The sequence below is a fragment of the Peromyscus leucopus genome, chromosome 14, assembly GCF_004664715.2.
Source record: "Peromyscus leucopus breed LL Stock chromosome 14, UCI_PerLeu_2.1, whole genome shotgun sequence".
Classification (NCBI taxonomy): domain Eukaryota; kingdom Metazoa; phylum Chordata; class Mammalia; order Rodentia; family Cricetidae; genus Peromyscus; species Peromyscus leucopus.
In genome coordinates, this window is record NC_051075.1 from 91,236,580 (window position 1) to 91,259,415 (window position 22,836).

General features: G+C 45.2%; 1 protein-coding gene across 4 annotated transcripts in view; it reads right to left on the reverse strand.

The window, feature by feature from the left end:
* Nedd4 (NEDD4 E3 ubiquitin protein ligase) overlaps positions 1-22,836 on the reverse strand; it is a 67,080-nt gene that overhangs the window by 10,609 nt on the left and 33,635 nt on the right. For 2 of the 4 annotated variants that reach the window (XM_037210958.1, XM_037210955.1), the window contains exons 6-16: positions 19,540-19,657; positions 19,285-19,449; positions 16,170-16,235; positions 14,005-14,124; positions 9,849-9,929; positions 9,536-9,590; positions 9,387-9,445; positions 8,307-8,372; positions 4,139-4,368; positions 2,319-2,440; positions 2,148-2,218 (exon numbers count right to left, since the gene is read on the reverse strand). In XM_037210958.1, coding sequence (XP_037066853.1) covers positions 2,148-2,218; positions 2,319-2,440; positions 4,139-4,368; positions 8,307-8,372; positions 9,387-9,445; positions 9,536-9,590; positions 9,849-9,929; positions 14,005-14,124; positions 16,170-16,235; positions 19,285-19,449; positions 19,540-19,657 — 1,153 coding nt within the window. The remainder of the gene's footprint in view (positions 1-2,147; positions 2,219-2,318; positions 2,441-4,138; positions 4,369-8,306; positions 8,373-9,386; positions 9,446-9,535; positions 9,591-9,848; positions 9,930-14,004; positions 14,125-16,169; positions 16,236-19,284; positions 19,450-19,539; positions 19,658-22,836) is intronic. The other 2 variants (XM_037210957.1, XM_037210956.1) reach the window with 2 other exon arrangements.

Genomic DNA, 22,836 nt, shown 5'->3' on the forward strand with positions numbered 1-22,836 from the left:
ACACATACACACACACAGACATGTACATGCTGTAGCAAGGATCTGGTTACCTGGGGAAAAGATAAAAATGTCACTTGCACATCTTATCCACTCACCCCTAAACTGAGCTAAGCTGCCCAAGTGAAAGCTTGCCAGCCGGAAACCTGGTGCCCACTGCTCTGCATGAAGGCAGTGGGTGAAGAGACTTGAATCATAGGGCTAAGTAAGACAGTTTCCAAATAAATTTAACTTTCCTGGATTTCCAGACATCTTCCTCCTGGGATTGTGAGGTTGTACTTGAAATGTCTGAGTTCATTGCTGGCCCACACTAAAGAAAAGTTTCAAATTAAATATAAAATCTTAACCGACCCACACAGTAACTATGTGCTCTTACAGTTTCCAAAGAATCATGCTGGAGCTGGGGACGTGGCCCAGCTCAGGCAGTACTTCTAAGCATGTGCAAGGCCCTGGGTGTGATCCCTAGAAAAGCATGAACCAGGTGTGGTGGCACACACCTGTAATCTCAGCACCCAGAAGACAGAGGCAGGAGGCTCAGAAGTCATCCCTAGCTACACAGTGAGCGTGAAGCCAGTCTATGCTCCCTGAGACCCTGTCTCAAACAACAATAAAAAAACACAACAAAGAATCAGCTGGGACCTAGGAGATGGTTCAGTGGTTAAGAGCTCTGCCTACTCTTGCAGAAGACTGCGGTTTACTTTTCAGCACCTACACTACAGCACACAACCATTTGTTACTCCAGTTTCAGTTTCAATCCTTTTCTGGCCTCCGAGGGGACCAGGCACACACACAGTGCACATACATACATACATGCAGACAAAACACTCATATGCATGAAATAAAAATATTTTTTTTAAAAATCATACTGCTTCTATCAAGAAAGGATATCAAGAGGGAAAAACAATGTACTCAGAACTCAAGACCTGACCTTGGAACGCCATGCCCCGGGCCACCAGCAGTGGAGATGAAACTTGGTCCTTTGGCTTCTGTTTATTTACAGGAGCCCACCACAACACCCTGCCTTGGGAGCGCCAGCTTTAAACATATACCATTCACCACAAACAATTACAACTTAAAACCTGGTGTAAAAGATATGTAAACTACTGCATGGCAAACAGAACCCGGGGAGGTCTGACAAGATGCCTCAATGGGTCAACACCCCCAAGGTCAACTGATGGGAACCACATGACAGCAGCGACCTCTGCGACCTGTCCGTTGACCTCACAGGTGTTCCATGGTACAAGCAAAGTTCCCCAACCCCTAAATAAATAAATGTAATAAAAATAAATACATACAAATTTAAAATGTAGCAGCCAGTTGGCCACAGCTCAGGAGGTAAGCCTGAGGAGCAGAGTTCAACCCTGGAGTCCACATGATGGAGGTCACCGACTCCCTTCATATGTCCAAATGAACACATCAACAAAAATATGTAGATGTAAAAGTTAAATATAAAATAATTCAGCAGAAGGTGTAACTAGTATTTGCAATGCACGAAAAATCTAAGATGTACTGGTGGACACAGGCATGAGACAGGAAAACTATCTCATCAGAGAAAGAGTGGGCAATGGATATGCAACCACTCACTGCAAAGTTCTTTCCAGTGTATCACACGCTAGCAAACGTTCACTTGGGGATTTTTGTGTGTCAATGACCGTGTACGGTGTATGTGAGTCTTATGCATGACCGTGTAGGGGAATGGAGCCCATATCCACTGAGCACGTGTCAAGTGTCCTGCTCTGTCACGGTCCATTTGATACCAAAGACACGGGAACTGAGGGCTGACCCTGGAACTGAGCTTGTGGGCAGCAGCAAATCCCAGAAATCCTCCAGCCTCTGTCTCCCACAGTTCGGAGGTTACAGACACCCACACAGCCATGCCCAGCTTTTTATGTGGTGAGAAGATGTCAATTCGAATCCTTGAGTGTGCCCAACACAGGCCCCGCTCCATCCCTTCAGCCCCCATTTCCATTTTCAAACAATGAAAGGTATGAATTTCTGTTCTGAAGACCAGTTCTCTGGACAGTGTGCGTAGCTCAGCGGTGCAGCACGACCTCAGCATGTGCACGGCCCTGGAGTGTTGAAATCCAGCACTGTAACAACCGCCACCGCCCCAATTCTCTAAGCATAGGAAGTGCGTAAGAGGGACCTACCACGGACTCCATGTCGTGCAGCGTTATCACTTTCTGAAGCATCATCTTGTAAAAGGGGCGGATGAAAAAGCCTTGTAAAAAACAAAACAGATTTAAGATGGTTATCAATTACAACAACAACAACAACGACAACAACCCCACATCAAAACAAGTTTGCTCTGTGACGCTAACCATCCAGCAGCTTGCCGTGATAAACTGCCATCCCAGCCACACGACCGATGAATTTGAAGTACGAGAGGTGATCTTCGTTACACAAGCCCGAGTTTGGATTTATCTGGAGGGTGTAATTATCCCTGTAAAGACAAACCACATTTCTTGAAATTTTTGACATTTCATAGGAAAAAAAACTTACACAGGCAAGTGATTATGAAGATGTCCCCTCTTTTTTTATTTTCCTCTACGAAAAACCAATGCAGTGATAATGGTCTTTAAAAAAATATCCATTTCGCCGGGCGGTGGTGGCGCACGCCTTTAATCCCAGCACTCGGGAGGCAGAGCCAGGCGGATCTCTGTGAGTTCGAGGCCAGCCTGGGCTACCAAGTGAGTTCCAGGAAAGGCGCAAAGCCACACAGAGAAACCCTGTCTCGAAAAACCAAAAAAACAAAAAACAAAAAACATTTCAGTCAAAAGATAGAAAAAATCCCAAGGACTTTGAAGATAGGCCACTCTACAACAACTTCCTCTGAACTGAATTCAAATACTCCCTCTTGGACAGAGGGCGGAGCTCATAAGACTCAGGAAGTGGGGCTGGAGAGCTGGCTCAGTGCTGAAGAGCACTTGCTGCTCTTGTAGAAGACTGGGGTTGGATTGCCAGCACCCACATGGCAGCTCACAACCATCTGTAACTCCAGTTCCAGGGACCTGACGCCCTCTGCTGGCCTGTGCAGGTACTGCATGCTTCTGGTGCATAGGCATACATGCAGGCAAACACCTAAACACATTAAATGAAATAGAGAACAAAGACCCAGGATGTTATCAAACCTACAAGATGCACAAAGCCCTCTCCAGGGGAGAGGAATGCTGACAAACTGAGCTACCTGAAGTCATGCAGGGAGCTCTAGGGACAGGGACAGAGCTTTGGTGGGTGCTCACCCAGGTGAGGGTGAGCTTGTCTATCACCCTCACCTGTCATCTGAAAGTAATCCAAACAATTTCATGGTTTGCCACGCTGGGGTTTGGTAGATCCTAACTTGGTCTGTTGTTCGCCCCTATCTCAGGTGAATAGAGGCTTGTTCACACTTTCCAATGAAATGTTACTTGACGTATGCTAAGTGAAATAATGCATAAGCCAAGGCCAAATGCTGCATGGTTCCATGTGTCTGGTGTAACTAGAGCAGACAGATTCACAGAGGAGAGGAGCCTAGCTGCCGGGAGGTGGGGGGACAAGAGTTCAATGATGCAGAATATGTACCTGAAATGCCAGCCAAGTGAGGGCTGGGGTGGGAGCTCTGTGGAAGAGGTCCTGCCAAGTATGTGCAATCCACAGTGCACACAGACACACGCAAAGGTAAAATGGCAATTTTTATGTTATATACAGATTTATGTTATATACATTTTTTTTTTTTTTTTGGTTTTTCGAGACAGGGTTTCTCTGTGTAGCTTTGCGCCTTTCCTGGATCTCGTCTTGGAGACCAGGCTGGCCTCAAACTCACAGAGATCCGTCTGGCTCTGCCTCTCCAGTGCTGGGATTAAAGGTGTGTGCCGCTGCTGCCCGGCATTTTAACACAATTTAAGAAGTCACCCCTGACATACAAGTCACAGTCTCCCACGACAAAAATCATGTAGCCCATGCTTTCTAACGTGCAACCTAACTTTGGAGAGTGTGATTTCCCCCACCTTCTACACACAGTCATTTAAAGTATTTATGTCAGGTGTGTGGCATGTGGGTCTAGTCTTAGCTAATCAGGAAGCTGAGGGGGGATTCTTTAAGCCCAGGAATTCAAGGCTACCCTGGGCAACACAGTGAGACTTGGTAATAATGAAAAACTTACGTAGCAGAATATTCAAACAGCCCATAATAAGGGTTAAACATCTCCTTTGAAATGAGGAAGAACCATTCCCGAGCAACTCCTCCATAATCAAGTCCCTTTTCGCCATCAAACTCAATCCAGAGTCGAGCCTTCAGGACGTCCGCTTTCTTCACACCCATAATTCTGCGGTAAGAATCCTCCAGAACATTTGCGCGGCGCAGTTTCATTTCAAATTTATTTGGAATGTCATTCTGCAGAGCCAGGAGAGAGCCATGGGTCGATCAGCCCAGTGTGTTACCACACTTCACTCTGTGCCCAGTCCTTTTCCATTTCTTAAGTAAACCATCAGAAAAAACCCACATGGGTGTACTGACCGTTTTATCTCCTCCCTTCCGCAAGAAACAGGGTCCATTCTTGTCACCCAGGTTAGCCATTCACTTGCTATATAGCTCAGGCTAGCCCAGACCTCAAGATCTTCTAGCATCAGCACCCCTCCACCTCCTGAACTTACAGGTGTGTTTCCCCACATTTAGCTTGGTCTTAACATTCTTCTACAATGGTAGAATGTAGATTTTCCCCCCCTAATCACTTCTGACTTCTTTGTTTAAAGAAGCTACAGCTGGCGGGAATAAACCCTAGAAGGCATTTTGCCAGTCAGTAGTGCACTCCATGTTGTACATGGTCTGCTCATTCTGCCATCAACTCTCCACAGCTGGCCGCCCGCCCACGGCCGGCCACCCACTCACTACCAGCCTGTCCTTACTCCCTCTCAGGCACTGTCCTCTCTATCTGATGGCGTCACTCATCACTCTTCCTAACAATATTACAATAAGTACTGTCTCCATTTTAACACGAAGAAACCCGAGACAACAGAAGCAGAAAAGACCTGAAATCCTGGCCTCTGCTCTTACTGTAGCACACTTGGCTCCTTCGTCTCTTCTACGTCCATGCTTCACAGACAAATGCAGGTAACTATGCCTCAGACCCCACGTAAACACTACAATGTATCCGAGTGTTTTCTCCCTGAGTGCTCTGTGACAAGTGTCTAGTGGGACTGTTAGGAGAAGGGAAGTTCTCAGGCTTCGGTCAGCTCAAAGACAGACAAGTCATTAGAAGCACACGACTCTGCTGGGGTATTTAGGGAAAACAGGAAGCCCCACGGGAACTAAATCAACAGCTCACAGAAGCAATATAAGCAGTGAACCGGTTTCCTCTGCTGCTCAGGCAAGTTAAATAGTGGTAGAACTGGAGAAGAGTGGTTTTCAAAGAGTAATTACCAGGGGCCTGGAGAGATGGCTAAGTGGTTAAGAGCACTGACTGCTCATCCAGAGGACCTAGGTTCAATGCCCAGCACCCACACGGCAGCTCACAACTGTCTATAACTCCAAGAGCTGACACCCACACACATATATACATAGGCAAAACACCAATGCACATAAAATGAAAATAAAAAATTATTAGAAAAAAAGGAGAGAGACATACTAATTACCAGGCAACTTAAGTACCCTGTTCTGGGACAGGCCCCACAGTGGGGCTAGGGATGGGAAAGAGAACTCAAACTCGGTATCAGATGTATTTCCTCAAGGACTGTACAGTACAGTGTGGGTAGAGATAACTGGAAATACTGTCACCTCCAAACTTACAGGAGCTGCTAAGAACAGCTATCAGCGTGAGTGTGTGAGACTGAGCTCTTGGCCTGAGTTCCAGGCGAGACTGTTTCAAAACACCAGTGATTTATGTATTTAATATCTATAAATGCGGGACATTGTATGTGCAGGCCAGAGGACAATCAATATTCAATGTCTTCTTCAACTATTCACCTTGTTTATTGAATTGTTTGGTCTCACAATGTATCCCTGGCTGGACTGTAAATCTCTATGTACAACAGGCTGGCTTCAAATGCACAGAGATCTGTCTGTTTCTGCTTCCCAAGCCCTGGGATTAAAGGTGTGTGCCACCAGGCCCAAGTTCCCAGCTTTTGAAATTTTGTTTGTTTTTTGTTTTTTTTTTTTGGCGGGGGAGATAGTTTCTCTGTGTAGCCTTGAATGTCTTGGAACTCGCTATGTAAACCAGTCTGGCCTGGAATTCAAGAGACCTGCCTGCCACTAGCTCCTGAGTGCCCAGCAAGCACATTATTAACTGGAATATCTACCCATCTCCCTCACCAAATGCTTTAAAATCAGTATGCCTAAAACTAGAAGACAATTTTCAGAGTAATTTAAAATTCCTTTTCTATTTAAAAATTCTATTGGGTATAATATTTACACTGAAAAAAATGTATTTTATTTTGTCAAGTTTTGAAAAACAGTCTGGTATCCAACCCACCATTTTGAATCAATTTAAGTCACCAGCTTGGAACCCTAGAAAGTACAACCCAACATTGCCACCTAGTGTCCATGCTCCTAAACTGCAGGGAAAGACAGGACGGGCACATGAGGAAGACATTTAAAATGTTAGTTACACCAAAGGATGGACAGATGAGTTTAATTCTAAATATACTTCCAGTCTGGTGATGGAAAAAGTGCAATGAACATAGCTACCAAGCATAAGGAAATAAGTAACAACACTACCATTTGGACGTCTGCTGACTGTTAATTTTTAAATTATGTGGAAATGTGTTGTATTCAAAGCTATGAAGAATGGGTGGCTATTAACACTCAATGTGGGACAGGAATCCAGAAGTCTTGAACACAAATCAAACACAAGGCAAGAAGAAAATCTCCAAAGCACAAAGTCACAAAGATGAAGCCCTATGAAGGAAACACACTTAAGCAAATGTCAAGATGTTTTTACAAAGACTCCTGAAAAATAAACATGAATGTAAGTATGCTGTTTAATAAGTTATCCAAAATGTACACCTCCTAGGACTGGAGAGATAGCTCAGCAGTTAAAAGCATGCTCATGTAAAGGACCCAATTACAGCTCACAACCGCTTATAATTCCATGTCCAGGGAATCCAATGCCTCGGGTCTCCTCAGATAACTGCACTCACACACACACACACACACACACCTCACCCCCCTACACAATTAAAAATTTGTCTGTCTTGTCTGACTGTCTATCTATCTATCTATCTATCTGAGACAAGGTTTCACTCTATCTATCTATCTATCTATCTATCTATCTATCTATCTATCTATCTATCTATCTATCTATCTATCTATCTATTTGAGACAAGGTTTCACTATGTATACTTGGCTGTCCTGGAACTCACTATGTAGACCAGGCTAGCCTTGAACTCAGAAATCTGCCTGCCTCTGCTTCTCGGATGCTGGGATTAAAAGCTTTGCGCCACCATGTCCAGCCTTTAAAAATAATAATCTTCTGGATAAGTGAGACAGTTGATTAGCTTGCACTGTTTGGGTGGCCCCCAGGCAGTGGGGCCTGGACCTGTCCTTAGTGCATGAGCTGGGTGTTTGGAGCCTGGGGCTTATACAGGGACACTTGGCTCAGCCTGGGAGGAGGGGACTGGACCTGCCTGGACTGAATCTACCAGGATGAACACAATCCCCAGGGGAGTCCTTGCCCTGGAGGAGATGGGAATGGAGGGTGGGCTGGGGGGAGGGGCTGGGGTGGGAGGAGGAAGGACAGGGAAATCCGTGGCTGATATGTCAAATTAAATCAAATTATAAAATAGAAAGAAAAGAGAAAAAATAATCTTAAAAATCATGGGGCTAGGGCTGGAGAGATGGCTCAGTGGTTAAGAGCACTTGCTGCTCTTCCAGAGGACCTGGGTTCAAGTCCCAGCAACCACATGGCAGCTCACAACTGTCTATAACTCCAAGATCTGACACCCTCATACAGACACACATGCAAGGAAACACCAATGCACATAAAATAAAAATAAACAAAAGGAGAAAGGAAGAGAAGGATCATGGCTCAGTGCTTAAGAGAAGACCCGGATTCCAACCCACATGGTGGCTCGACCCTCTCTTCTGGCCCCACAGGCACAAGATCACGTACATGCACGTAGGCAAAACATTGATGCACACAATAAAATAAATCACTCTTTAAACACTTCTTTAAAACACACACACACACACACACACACACACCCCCTTTCCCTATGAGAAAGCAACCACTCAGTCTGCACAGTAGGATGCATCTGGCCCGCTCCCCAGTCTCCTGCTCCCCAGTCTCCCGTTATCCCCCACCCCAATGGCTGAGAAGCTGATACAATGTCACTAACCTGCTTCTTCATCTTTCTGCGGAAGAACTCGTACTTCCTTTTGTAATCCCTGGAGTAGGGCACGGCCTTTAGTTGGAAAAAGTGGAAAAACAATGTTTAGGTTGTTTTTATCTGCAACAGCATTATTATCTCCCCATGGATATCTTATGAGTATACAAAAAGAAAGAATCATTTGGAAATTAATGTTTCATTTGAAGAAAAGCAAATAGAAAACAATATTTTTTACAAAATTTCTCTTTAAGATAAAATAGCATTCAGCAGTCACTATAGCTAAAATTTCTTCATGCAATTTTTTTTTTTTTTAAAATAAGAGACCGAGTCTCTCTATGTATCAATGGCTATCCTTAAATTCTCTATGTAGACCAAATTGGCCTCGGCCCACAGAGATCCCCCTGAGTGATGAGAGTTAAGGCATGTGAGACCATTGCCCGCCCATACAATATTCTTAAAATGTGACATGCCAGAAGCAAAATAAATCTTTCAGGCAGAGAAAATTTAGAAGAAATTTCTACTTCTGAAAAGGCTTTGAAAGTGCTTTTGCCATTAAAGGGATTGTCTGAAAAGTACATTTGTTCCTGGAACTCCCGGGAGTTGCCTTTGTTACTCTTTATTTTAAGCAAGTACACACTGGGATACTAGACACTAATCTAAAAAACCTCATGTTCAATTTCTCATTAATTTTGTGAATTAACAAAAATCTGAAGAAAAAAATGGAAAAATTGGCTATATAAGAGTGATTTTCCGAGGCTGGAGAGATGGCTCAGTTTAAGAGCACCGACTGCTCTTCGAGGTCATGAGTTCAATTCCCAGCACCCATATGGTGGCTCACAACCATCTGTAATGAGATCCGGCGCCCTCTTCTGGATACATAATAAATAAATAAATCTTAAAAAAAATTTTTCCTATAGTTAACCTGACTCAGGAGTCGTATAATCACGGGACAGTGTAATATTTTTACAGATATGAGTAAGGTTTTAGATAGTGGGCTTCTGCGATGTGACAACAAATCACTCATCCTGACTCAGGCTGTTCCTCTCAGTTCCACCCTTGACCGGGAGCACTGGGATGCAGGCCACTTACTGGTCCAGCTGTTGCCGCGTCCTGCATCCGAGGGTCTTCCCACTGGGTCTTCTTTGTGTCTAAGAGGGAAAAGAAAAGAGATGTTCCTCTTCCTCATGTCTACAACCACGTACCAGACAGAGTGCAACACAGAGCGGCTCGGCACGTACTGTGATTTATATAGAAGACTCTCCCATCCGTGTGGGTCCTTTCTTCCCAGCCGGGCTGTAGGGAAACATTTATTCCAATTATTTTAGCACCAGGCCTTAGATGTACAGGTTATTAAAAAAGAACCCCATAATAAAAATAAATAAATAAAAAGCCAATAAAAGAAAAACCCAAACCACCGGCACTGGCTGTACGCTTACTTTGCACATGTAACTGTGAGCAGAGGACTCAATAATTTAATAACACTTAGACAACTCCTTCATTTGAAGGTACAAATGGCCGAGTTTGTCAAGCTAGTTCAGCAGCGGAACTTACAGGTAAAGGTCCGAGGTCATTGGATGGGTCAACTGGTGTCTTCGCTTTTAGTTCAGCAGGGACTTTGGATGTTGGATCGTCCTTTATTTGGTTAAGACACACACACACAAAAAAAAAAAAAAAAAAAAAAAAAAAAGAAAGAAAAGAAAAGAAAAAAAAAAGAAAGAAAGAAAAAAAACACACAAATTTTAAAATGATGATACCACTGCGATACAACTGTTTTGTAAAGCGGATGGACATTTAAAACACTCTTTCTGGAGTTGGAGAGACAACTCAGTGTTTGGTAAAGCATTTGCCATGACAGAGAAAGGACCCGAGTTTGGATCCCTTGAACCCATGTAAATGCCAGGGTGGAACCATGGCAATTACACCATTGTAACTCTAGCCTTAGATGTAGGAAAGGGGATCCCCGAGCAAGCTGGCCCGGGAGCCTAGTGGTACAAGCTGCAGGCTTGAGTGACAGAGCCTGCCTCATCGAATTATGAGAACAATGGAGGATGATTTCTGGTATCATCAACCTCAGGCCTCCACATACATTCATACTCACATACAGACACGCATGCATACATGCACATAGGCAACAAGCATACGTATGTACACACATGCAGCACACAGACATGAAAATGGAAAATAAAGAAATTAGATATTGTCTTTCTTTTTTTAAGACAGCTCTCACACAGTCCAGACTGGCATTAGAGTCCTGACCCTCTTACCTCAGCCTCACAAGTGCTAGGATTATACGCGCATGCCACCTCACCTCACTCAGTCTTAATTCCTTCGCTTATTTCCCCTTCTAGAAGATAACAGTGTGAGGCAGTCCTGCTGGGAGGTGGATAAGATCACTTCCCAGGAGATCAGCACTGACGTCTTCCACTGAGACCCACTTCGCCCCAGAGCCCACCATCCATCCAGTCTGCTGGAACCTGAACTACATCAATTTTTTCTCTATATAGAAACTGGTCTAAGATGGTGCATTATACTGACCACATCCGGGCTGGTGAGATGGCTCAGCAGATAAGGTACCTGCTACCAAAGCCTGACAACCTGAGTTCAATACCCGGGACCCACATGGAAGGAGAGAACAGACTCATACAAGCTGCCCTCTGACCTCCACACACACATGTACACATACAGGATAAATAAATGCATGGGTATAATCAAACAAACAAACGAATAAATAAAAAAATAGGATAGGTTTTGGTATTTGTTTGAGTATTGATTTCTTTTCCTTGAAAGACAGGAGGATGGCCTTAAAAGAAAGTAACTAAGATCCATTCACATATTAAAAAAAGGAACAAAGTTAAATTTATTTGGATTAGTTAATGGATAATTTAATAATTATTATATTAGTCAAGTTAAGTTCTTTTAGATTTGTTTAAGCTATGTTGACCTTTTAAATTAGTTACAAAATCTCGAGTTACAAATGTGGAGAACTTTTTTGTTGGTGATGAGCTAAACACCAAACAACTTTAAGATTTAAACTAAAAATATCAGGCCTCAGCAATTAAGAGCACTGGCTGTTCCTTCAGAGGACCAGGGTTTGGCTCCCAGCACCCATGTATGTGGTGGCTCACAACCATCTCTAAATCTAATCTGAGGGTATCTTACACCCTTTTCTGGCATCCATGGGTACATAGCCATATATATAGGCAGTCATAAATATAAAATGTCAATAAACTCTAACAATAACAACAAATCTGTCCTGCCTAGTTTTCCAGAGTCTTTCTGCTAATATGAATAAATGAGATAAAAGTGCTCTGAAAATAGAAAGTCTCACACAAAGGTAAAAAATTATAACTAAAAATCTTTCTAAGTCTTTATGACCAGTGAGCCACAACCTGGAAACAGGAGGTTAAAAGGAGTTTATGAATACCTTCATAAAATGTAATATAATCCCAAAAAGAAGCATAAATTTACTTTGAACACAAATAATATTATTAAGAAACAGTTGGGCCGCGCAAACAGTTGATCTATTTGGTATTAAATATGAACATAAATATGTATAAATTTACACATATTAAAGATCATCAGCAACCGGGCAGTGGCACAGTCCTTTAATCCCAGCACTCGGGAGGCAGAGCCAGGCGGATCTCTGAGAGTTCGAAGTCAGCCTGGTGTACAGAGCAAGATCCAGGAAAGGCACCAAAACTGAAACCCTGTCTCTGGGGGGAAAAAAGGAAACCCCAGTCGGAAGGCACTTGCATAGCATACACAAAGCGCTGGCTTCGATTCCCAGCAGAAACATGTCCTCATGTGTGGGACTGGGGAGGTGGAGGCAGGAAGATCAAGAGTTCAAGTTCAGTTATACAGCAAGTTCTAGGGCAAGCTGGGCTACATAAAACCTTTCCTTAAACAACAACAACAACAACAAAAAGAAACCCAGGCCCAAACTGAGACTTTTCCATGTACCTCGCTGACTCTGAGGAAAGCCAGACTGCACTAACACGTGACAGTCGCAAAAGCAATTGCTGCTATCAACTTAAAGAAGGAGCACAGCAGTTACCCAGGTGGTGGACTTGGAGGTGAGGTCAATAAAGAAAGGCCTCCCACTTGGTGTATGCCAGACTTCCCAACCTTGAGGAAGGAATCTTTGCTCAATGTTAGATGGCGGATTTGCCGGTTGAGCGGGGTCACTGGGGGTCACTGTGGCTGAAGGCCCGGGGAGCCCTGGCTCGATGGTAACTGACTGGTCTGCGCTGTGGCCTGGCATATTAAGACTGAAAAACTATAGAGAACTCACAAATAAATAATATAATTAAAATAGCTAGCTTAACCCATGAAGAGAAGGGACTCTTGTAAAGCAGTCCTAAACATTTATTTTTTATGATGTGGAGGTGGTGTGTGTGTCTGTATATTTATATGAGTGCAGGGGCCTATGGAGAGGCTAGAGGTGATGGAACTGAACTTGAGTCCTCTGGAAGAGCAGCAAGTGCTCTTAACTGCTGAGCCAGCCCTCCAGGCCCAAATCACCAACATTCTAATCTTTTCCCCCTGAATTTTAAGTAAAGTTTTTTATCAATCTGTTTTTATAATAATTTAGCCAACTAAGTTATACTAATTTTCTCAGCTAACTAATACCCAGTGAGATGTCTGTTAACCACTATGGGCACAGCTGCCAGCCTCTGTAGCAGAGCTGTGAGGAGGCCCAGTGCCTAGGGCAGAGAACTAGCCCTGCCCGCTAAGACTCCCAGTGGGACAGCCCAGCAGGGAAGAGGCTCTAGCCAGGGAGATGGGGGGGGGGGAGTGGGCAGAGGTACTTGCTGCCGAGCCTGAGGACCTGCGTTTGATTCCCCAGAACCCACATGGCAAGAGGACCAACTCCTGTAAGTTGTCCTTTGATCTACAGACACAGACACACACACAGAGCCTGGTGTCGACCTTCCATAATAAAGTAAAAAGAAGAAATTCAGTGAAAGAAATGATAAGATAAACATTAGTCTGCTACAAGGAAGAGGTCACAATTATAAATTCTTTTAAAATGTTACTTATTTTACATGTGTGTTTTGCTTGTATGTATGGCTGTGCACCAAGTGCACACAGTGTCCACGAAGGCAGAAAGAAGGGCATCGAGTCCTCTAGAACTGGAGTAATGAATGGGGGTGAGCCTCCATTTAGGCGCTGGGCATCAACCCTGGGTCCTCTGCAAGAACAACAAGTGCTCTAAACCACTCAACCAATTCTTCAGCTCCATGAGCATAAATTTCTTTCACAAATATCAATCACCAAGACTACACATTAGCAAACTATCTGAACAGGGGCCCAGGGAGATGGTTCCATGGATAAGACACTCCATGGATGTGAAGACCAGAGTTCATATCCATAGTACACACAAAAAAGCCAGGTGGGCATGGCGGCCAGCTGATGGTCCCATTGTCTGAGAGACCAGATCCCAGCCAAAACTCCAAATTCAGCACAAGAGCCTGACTCAGTAAATAAAATTGACAGCAACTGGGAAATACACATGGTATCACCTTCAGGCCTCCACACATTCATGCACTCTTCAATGAACACACACACACATACACTCTCTCATGCATGCACGCCACAACACAATCCCTGAAAATCCAGGCATCCACTGGACTAGACTACTACTCTGTTCTCCTAGGACTGAGCTCCCCGGGAAGCTGGAAGAAGACCCACGTAGAGTGCAGAGTACCTGCAGGGTGGGCTTGGCCCACGTGGTTGTTTTGGTATTGTGGTCTACGTAGTAGGCCCGTCCTTTTTCATCGTGTTTTTCTTCCCAACCTGGTGGCAATCCAGATGAAGTAGGCAAAAGCTAACGGTAACAAAAAAACTCCGTGTTAACCAGGGAGAGCTCCTGATGGAAGCCCCTGGCCTTTCTTCCCTGCTAGGACTCGGAAACGGCCCTCATTTTATTTTGGACTAAAATCACTCATCACAACAGAAAATGGGCAGATGATACATTTTAAATTTAGGACAATGAACCTCATTTTAAATCATATTTTAACAGCAGTTCACTTGGGAAGAAAGAAAACAGACAATGAACATGATAAACGTGTGAACACTAGAAGCCATATACTTTTAGGGACGCACGCATGCACGCACGCACGCAAACACACACACACACACAAACTGATGAGACTGTTAATAACGCTGGCCCACTTTGCAGATTGTAAATTGAGACTGCATCTAAGAAAATAGCTGATATCTGAACAGAAGCACACTAACCCCAGAAACCACATTTAAGTGCAGGGAGGCAGAGGCAGGGCATCTCTGTGAGTCAGCCTCATCTGCCAAGTGAGTTCCAGGCCAGCCAGGAATACATAGTGAGGTCTTGTCTCTGCTTACACATGCTCTGGTGGGATAGAGGAGGTCAGACAAGACAGGATGTGGATCCCAAAACAGAATAACAGGGTAGTCCCTCTGTGGATTCTATGATGGTGATGAGGCCAGTGGCCCTTAATCCTTATCACAGGATGGAAGGGATCTGTTTTTGCACACTGTAAAGATGGGTCTCTGTCTAAGGTACCTTTTGATTGGTTTAATAAAGAGCTGAATGGCCAATAGCTAGGCAGGAGAGAATAGGTGGGACTTCCAGGGAGAGAGAGGAGTTTTAGGAAGAATCCAGTCACACGCGAGATGCCAGCCAGACTCGGAACAAGTTGAACATACAGAATGGGGGAGAGAGAGAGAGGGGGGGGGGGGGGGAGGGAGAGGGAGGGAGGGGTAAAAGCCACGTGGCAGAACACAGATCACTAGAAACGGGTTACACAGATTAATAGAAATGGCTAATTTAAGATTAAGAGCTAGTTGAGAACAAGCCTAAGCTAAAGGCCAAGCTTTCATAATTAATAAGAAGTCTCCATGTCATTTGCAGGCTGGCAGTCCCACAAGAAAGTCTCACTACAGGAATGTTTTCACTAGGGAACCGTCTTCTGAAGACAGATAAGCCATTCCTGAGCTGATGATTCTGGAGCCTAAGCATCCCCAGGTTGTGGTTCCATGAACGCACAAACCTTCTCCTAACTGATACACAGACGGCCACTCAAAGATGTGATGATTGGTGGGAAAGTGAGGGGGAACTCCCACGAGAAGCGTAATGTGCAGAGGAGAGAGAAGGAGAAACGGGACTTTGGGGAGAGCCAGGAGTTGGGAAGAAGACAGCAGGTGGCAGGCAAACAAGGAGGCTGAAAAGGCAGAAGCAACAAGAGGGGCTGGCGATAGAGCCGAGCTGCTGGAGTACTTGTCTAGCAAGCAGAAGCTATCTGTTTGATCCCCAGCACAGCCCAAGTCAGGCATGGTGGCCTCGGCCTGAAATTCTAGTTCTTAAGATGGAGGCAGGAGAGTCAGGAGATCCTGTCACAAACGAAACCAAAGTGACCACACAAAGCAGTGAGAACTTGGTATAATGAGGGGGTAGGAAAGAAGACAGGTGAGAGAAAGAATCACTGTTAGGTGGCAGGGGTCTCTGCTGAGTGGACACTGAGACCACCGGAGAGAGGGTGCCAGGAAAGGAAAACTCAACCTGGCCACTGGTACACACACTGGACTGAGTGACAGAGCTGCCTGCTGGGTACCGTGTTGGTGCACAGCTGGTGCTGGGCATCATGTAGGAGGTGGCAGTGGTCTAGGAGCTGCCAGCAGCAGAGGCCCAGCGGAGAAGCCAAACCCCACCCACGTGTCGGCAGAGGGCCTGCTTCCAGGAGCAGCGGTTCTGAGGTGTGACTTCAAGAGTGCACCCTGTGTCTCCTCACCCTGCTCGGCGGTCACTCACACTCAGTGTTGAGATAGGCAATAATTAAAAAAATGACCGAGTCTCTTGTCTTTCATTCTTGGCTGAGGGGAGAGGAGGAAACTTACCACAGGAAGTGCAGGCTGTTCCTCAAAGATACAGGCTTGCAAGCCGCCACTTCCGCTGGAATGATTCTTGAGGGAGGAAACAGGTAAGGCTTTAGGTCTTCCCTCAGAGCAGAGTAGGATGAGGGTGATGGCGATGGAGCAAAGAAAGCAGGCTGAGCTCAGGGAGGCCCACAGGAGGATGCCTTCTCTCCTCCCTCTACCCGCTCTGTGTGTGCACTTTCTCCTGACCCCTCGGCTGGACCTGGATCTTCCTGTGCTAACTCATTCGGTCAGCCTCGGCAGGCTTTCTAATTAGTGCTCACTACATTCACTTTTCCTGATGGGGGTGTGTGTGGCTCCTGTTCTCCCTTAATCAAAAACTTCCTCCTGCTGCTGCCAGGGGGCTGCTCCAGTCCCCTGGTTCACTGGCTCCAGCCTCCTACACAACTTCAACTACCACTCGATGGACAGCGCCAAACAGCACTTCCGCCCTGGGCCCGCCTCTTCCTCATCTCCAGTCACATCCGGCCTCACAGTCCACCACTGGGCATTCCACGCCAATGACTTATATCCCGGAAACCCTGTATTCCCTCATCTCCTTTCCCTTGATATACAAGCTCTTCACACTAACTGGAATATCCTGTATTTGTTATTAAATGACATCCAAACTTACAAACACACATGGAGTCAGAATATCCTGAACTGTTTATGGTAACACAGACGGTAATCAATCTAAGTTCATCACAGCACGAAAACAGTGGAGACGTTCCAGACAACCGCACAAGAGCCATACCAGAACCTGAAGATTGTTTCTGCTGATTTTAAAAGGAGTACATCGACATTCATGGAAACAGTCCAATCAGCAAGTGAACAAAAGTCCATAAAGGCATATGTAAGATGATCTCACGGGGAAGAGGATGTGGCTGGCTCAGAGAAGTAGGACACATGCTCTGGAAGCATAAGGCTGAGTTTGATTCTCACACCCCAAACCAACCAACCCACCAACACAAAACAGTAATACGCATACAAATAGACCACTTACAATTCCGTAGAGGGATTGGAGAGATAGCTCAGTAGTTATGAGTATTTGCTCTTCTTCCAGGACCAGATTGTGGAATTCAGCACCCATCAGGTGACTCACAACTACCTGTAACTCCAACTTCAAGGGATCTGATGACCTCTTCCAGCCCCCACGGGTAAGACACTCAAGTGCACAAATCCATATACAGATACATACAGATGTATACACATATACATTAAAAATAAATTTGTAAATTTTTAAAAAAAATATATGTGTATACATGTTTGTTTATGAATGTATCTAAAATGTTTAGGATAGTATATCCCAAGCCATTAATAGTCACCAAGGGAACATAATTTCAAGTTAAGAAGGGAGAGCCATTTATTGTTTTTAGACCTCAATATTGTCTCAGGTTTAAACACAAGCTAAGAATACTCTTCAGTGGTGACACTTGTACATGGCCTGAGCATGCAGGACAAGTCTACGGCATCACACCTGGGTTTTTACTTTACATGGGTTCCAAGCATCGTCCTCAGGGACTCACATCTGCATGGCAAACACTTTACTCAGTCTCTCCCCATACCTATTCTGGAAAAATTCTTGCCCAGCCCCTTGACTAATTAATTAAATGAATGGGAAACAGAACAGGCAGGTGGGAGCAAGAAAGGGAAGGAGGGCAGGTGAGCTGATGGACATTCATATAGGTAGGCGCACTCAGCTATGTAGGGAAGCTTCTTGAAGAAGGTGCTGGAAGTTCGCAACCATTGCCCGCTGAGGTCCAACACTGAATGCTGGTTCCTCTAACTGCTCTAAGATATGGTGTGAGCGTGGCCATGGACAAGTAGAACAGCTGGATTCCAATGACACCTGACTGATGGCAACAGGCAGCTGCAGATTTGGCCCACAGAGCACAGCAATGACCCCTGTACTAGAATGGAGGTCAAGTACAAGCCACGGCTTTTGTCCGCTTTATTGCAGATAGACTCCCAGAGAGGGATTAGTTATGGTGCCTAGCACCTGGCTAGCCACAGGAAACAGTCACTTACTGAACAAAGCAGAAAATGACCAGAGCATCCACAGAGAGTCAACTCTGCCTTCTACTGAATCTGCATCACAATACAGATTAGAAAAGACCAGTCAGAGTTTCTCACAGGGGTGGTGTCTACTGGGATGCTTGCTCCTGGACCCTGCAGACAGCTAGTGAAACCATGGCCTCTCTCATTTCATCCACAGGGGTCTTATTTACACATGAATACTGGTGACATCTGTGATGCAATGGTGAAACCTCACAGAGAGGATGAAGCGATGGTTCCGAGGCTAAAAGCTCATTTGGCTCTTCCAAAGGACCTGAGCTCAGTTCCAGCACCCATACGGTATTTCACAACTGTCTCCAACTCCAGTTCCTGGAGATAGATCAGTTACTCACTGTGTCCTCTGAGGACATGAGGCATGCACATGGTATACATACATGCAGTCAGAACAGTCATACACATAAAAATAAATTAGAACAAAACAAAACCATTCATATAATCAAGAGAGACAAGCATCCTTCACCACCCACGAGCTAGCCTGGCACACACAGGTAGGGTCATGGCAAACTCAAGATGCCTTCTAAATTGTGTCTGAACACAGGCAAAATAAGAACCCTAGCTAAGCCACAAAACAATGAAGAGCTGCCCCATCGTGGCAAGTAAGTGACCACTCTTCTGTCCTCCTCACTGCTCTGAGATATCCAAGCACACAGCTCTCTCCACTTCCGAACAGCATGCAAACTGAAGTCCTGTCTCCTTAAACCCTCCTTCATAATTACCCAACAAGGAGCCACCCTTTACTGTCCTCCCTGTCAGCCTTTCACCAATCACGTGTGTTCTCTCTTGCTGAAATGTGCAAGGAACTCAGCTCTGCTTTCAGTGTTTCTGGTGGGTTTGCCTGGAGGATGGTTGACTACAGTGAACATTACGATTATCCACTACACTATAAAAAACCACTACACTATAAATTCCCAACATGTTGTCATTATATGCTATTTAAGACAAAGGTTTACATAAACAGAGCTGTTGAATCATACTTATAATATGAAGTCACAAAGCCATGACAAAATCTAAGATATCTTACAGAGCTGGTGACTGGCTGGCCAGTGGCCGGATTTCCATACACAGCGAGTCTGGTATCTAACTCCTCTGCAAGGCGAGCCTGCACATCTACGTGACCCGACGGAGGTGATTGGAAGGCCTGACCGCTATACACAGCGTTTTCATCTTCTCGTATAATTTCCCAATTCTAAAAAGAGCAGAATCCACTTGAGCCACACGTACACTCATCCACTGCTTTAAGATGTGCTGGAGACAGGAACAAGACAGGGGCTCGTACCTCAGGGGACTCGCGGTTGTCGGCACTGTCCACTTCCTCCGATATCTGCCGCCTGGTGGTAAATGCCCGCTGAGCCTGAAGCTGAATGTTTCCGTTCTCAGCATCTGTCAGGTCATCGCTAGGACAGAAGTGTAAGAAGGCATTACTCCTGCCTCACCCCAGTTAGAGTCACAATCAAAGAGTCTGTGTGCGTAAATACTTAGATTAAATGAACTGGTTTTGGTCAAAAGCTATTTTTTAAAAATTTTTATTTTTAGGCATTGGTGTTTGGCCTGCATGTATATCTGTATGAGGGTATCAGGCACCCTGGAACTGGAGTTACAGACAGTTGTGAACTGCCTTGTGGGTGCTGGGAATTGAACCCGGGGCTCTGGAAGAGCAGACAATGCTCTTAACTGCTGAGTAATCGCTGCAGCCCAAAGCTATTTCAATATGTTGATCATATTGTCAGCACACTGGTACTTGGTCTGGGGGACTAGAGCAGAGGGAAAAGTGGAAATCTCGTGCAAATGTGCAAGCAACAGCTGATATTTAGTTCATCTCTGTGCCGAGGATAGTACTGCAGTGACCAAAAGCAACTCAGAGAGGAAAGGGTTTATTTTATTTCACAGGTTCCAGTCAGCATCAAGGGAAGTCAGGGCAGGAACTCAAGGAGGGGAGCTGCTGACTGCCTTGCTTCCCCATGGCTGCTGGCTCAGCCGGCTTTCTTATACAACCCAGGACCACGTGCTCTGGGGGGGCACCGCCCAGTGGAATGGGCCCTCCCACATCCATCATCAATCCAGAAAAAGCCCCAGGCAGATCAGATGGAGACAACGCCTCAAATGACGGTCCCTCTTCCCAGCTGACTCTTAGCACGCCTCACGCTGACAAAAATGACCACCACAGATTACATTAGAACTCATTTACTATTATTTTACCATCTTGGCATGAGATTGAAACCCAAGGCAGTGCTACTGTTGTACCACAACCCAATGAAGTGAATGACTGACAGAACTGCTCTCATTAACAAGAACTCTCCACACCACATGCAGAAGGCAAACGGCAGGCAGTGCAAGGACCCGACCCCAGAAAGTTTAACGGATCAGGGATCTGAGTCCAGGAAAGGCATAAACTTTAGGCATTTCTGAGTTACATTATCCCAGCTACTTCTGGCTAATATAAATAGGCTATCAAATCGGGAATTTTATTCCCATGTTCGATAACAAAAATGTCAATTACAACATTTTATAAGTACTTAACTGTGTTTGTATGTGTGTGTACCTGCAATGTCAGGGGCATGCATGGGGCAGTCAGAAAACAACTTGCAAGGATTGGTTCTCGAGTTCTACCTTCAGGGTCCTGAGGACCAAACTCAAGTTGTCAGGTTTAGCAGCAAGTACCGTTACTCACTGAGCCATCTGACTGGCCCCCAAAACATTAATTTGTTGGATGACATATTAGACCAGGACAGTCAGAAAACTAGCTCTTTAAAAATATACTTATTGGGGTGTGCGCTGCCTCTCTCTGCCTCTCAAGTGCTGGGATTAAAAGTATGCGCCACTACACCCAGCTCATAGATGTAATTATTTTTAAGTTGAAACATTAAAAAAATTGCATATTCTGGGTCTGGAGAGACAGCTCAGTGGTTAAGAGCAGAGGCTTCTCTTCCTAAGGACATAGGTTCACTCTCCAGTACCCACAGGGTGGCTGAAAAAATGTCTCTAACGCCAGTTCCAGGTAATGGTCTCTTACACCACACTCTCTTACATGCAGACACACAAGTGGGCAAAACAGCCACATACACAAAATAAAATAAAAACTAGGAACAGAAAGTACACTGGACAGTTTGGGGTATTGTGTGACTGATGGGTGTACACACTGTGATGACTTTGTAACAAGCCTGGCAACATCACCACTTCCTTCGTGGGTCACTGCTGGAGCCGAACACTTAGTTTCTCCTCTTGCCTGTACAGACCAAGCACAGCCTCTTACTAGTCCTCAGAGCACAGGAGCTGGGTCCAATTGTCCCTCTGCCCACAGCCATTGCTTCCCCAACCCACTCAGCTACCAGATCATCTCACTCTGCTGTGGCTGGTAAAATCATCAATTGTGACGTTTCCTTTTAAGGAATGTTTAAAAAAAATTTTATTTTCCATCTGATTTTTACACCAGCCACAGTGAAAGACACATGCATGATTCTGCTCAGCAGGTCTGCCTGTCAAAGACAAGAGGGTGGCTTTGCAGAATCTCCTACTTTCCAGTCGGAATGTGATGCCTCTGTGGCGGAGAGTGTGACCACTGGTCTACTCTGGAGGGACTTGAGGACGCGACTGAAGTTCTTGGGAAATACCAGACGTACAGTATCAGGAGGGTAATGGACTAGTAAGAGAAACTAAGTGTGTGTGAACCACCCAAATACTGAGAACAGCCATGTGAGGCCTCAGGAGAAGGGAGCTAGGACAGTGTTTGACACGGAACAGTCTGCAAGCATGGGCAGCCTTTGTTGGTTTGCTCATTTGTTTTGGCACTGGGGACTGAACCTGGGGTCTTGAGCTTGATAGCCAAGCACTTTACTAGTGAGCTAAACCTCCAACCCCAGATATATAATTTGTACTAATAGGAACTCGAACATATCAAAGGTCGTTCCGTCCTTGCTCTGTCCGTGTGGGAAGATTTGTGTCCACTGTCCACACTGGCGAAGGGTCTTTAATATAGGACCATTATTAGCGGTCCCTCTATGATTTAAAAAGAATTTATATTTTAAAAATGACGTACTATGATTGTACGTCAGCAGCAGAATGCTTGCTCAGCATGAATGAGACACTTGTTCAATCTCCATCAGATTTTAGATTTTAACAACCCACCACAAAAATTTCTATCATATGTGCATGTACTTAGTGCACAGACATACAAGCAGGCAAAACACTCATACACATGAAACACCTGAATCCAGGCTGCTCTCAACCTTGCTGTAGTTAAGAATGACTTTGAAGTTCTGATCCTCCTGCCTCCTCCTCTCAGTGTTGGGAGCACAGGTGTGCAGCACCATCTCTGCTGTATGTGGTACCCTGGACAGAGCCAGGGCCTCCTGCATGGTGGCAGGTCCTCTACCAACTGAGCACAGCTGCAGCCTCCTCAGGTCACTTGTGTGTGTGTACAGGTGTGAGCATAGCACGGCACACATTTGGGGGTCAGAAGACAGCTTCTGAGATTGGGTCCCTATTCCCACTATGTGGGACGTGGGGATCACACCTGGGTTGGTTGCAAATGCCCTTCATACACTAAGCCACCTTGTGAGCACTCAAATCATTTTAA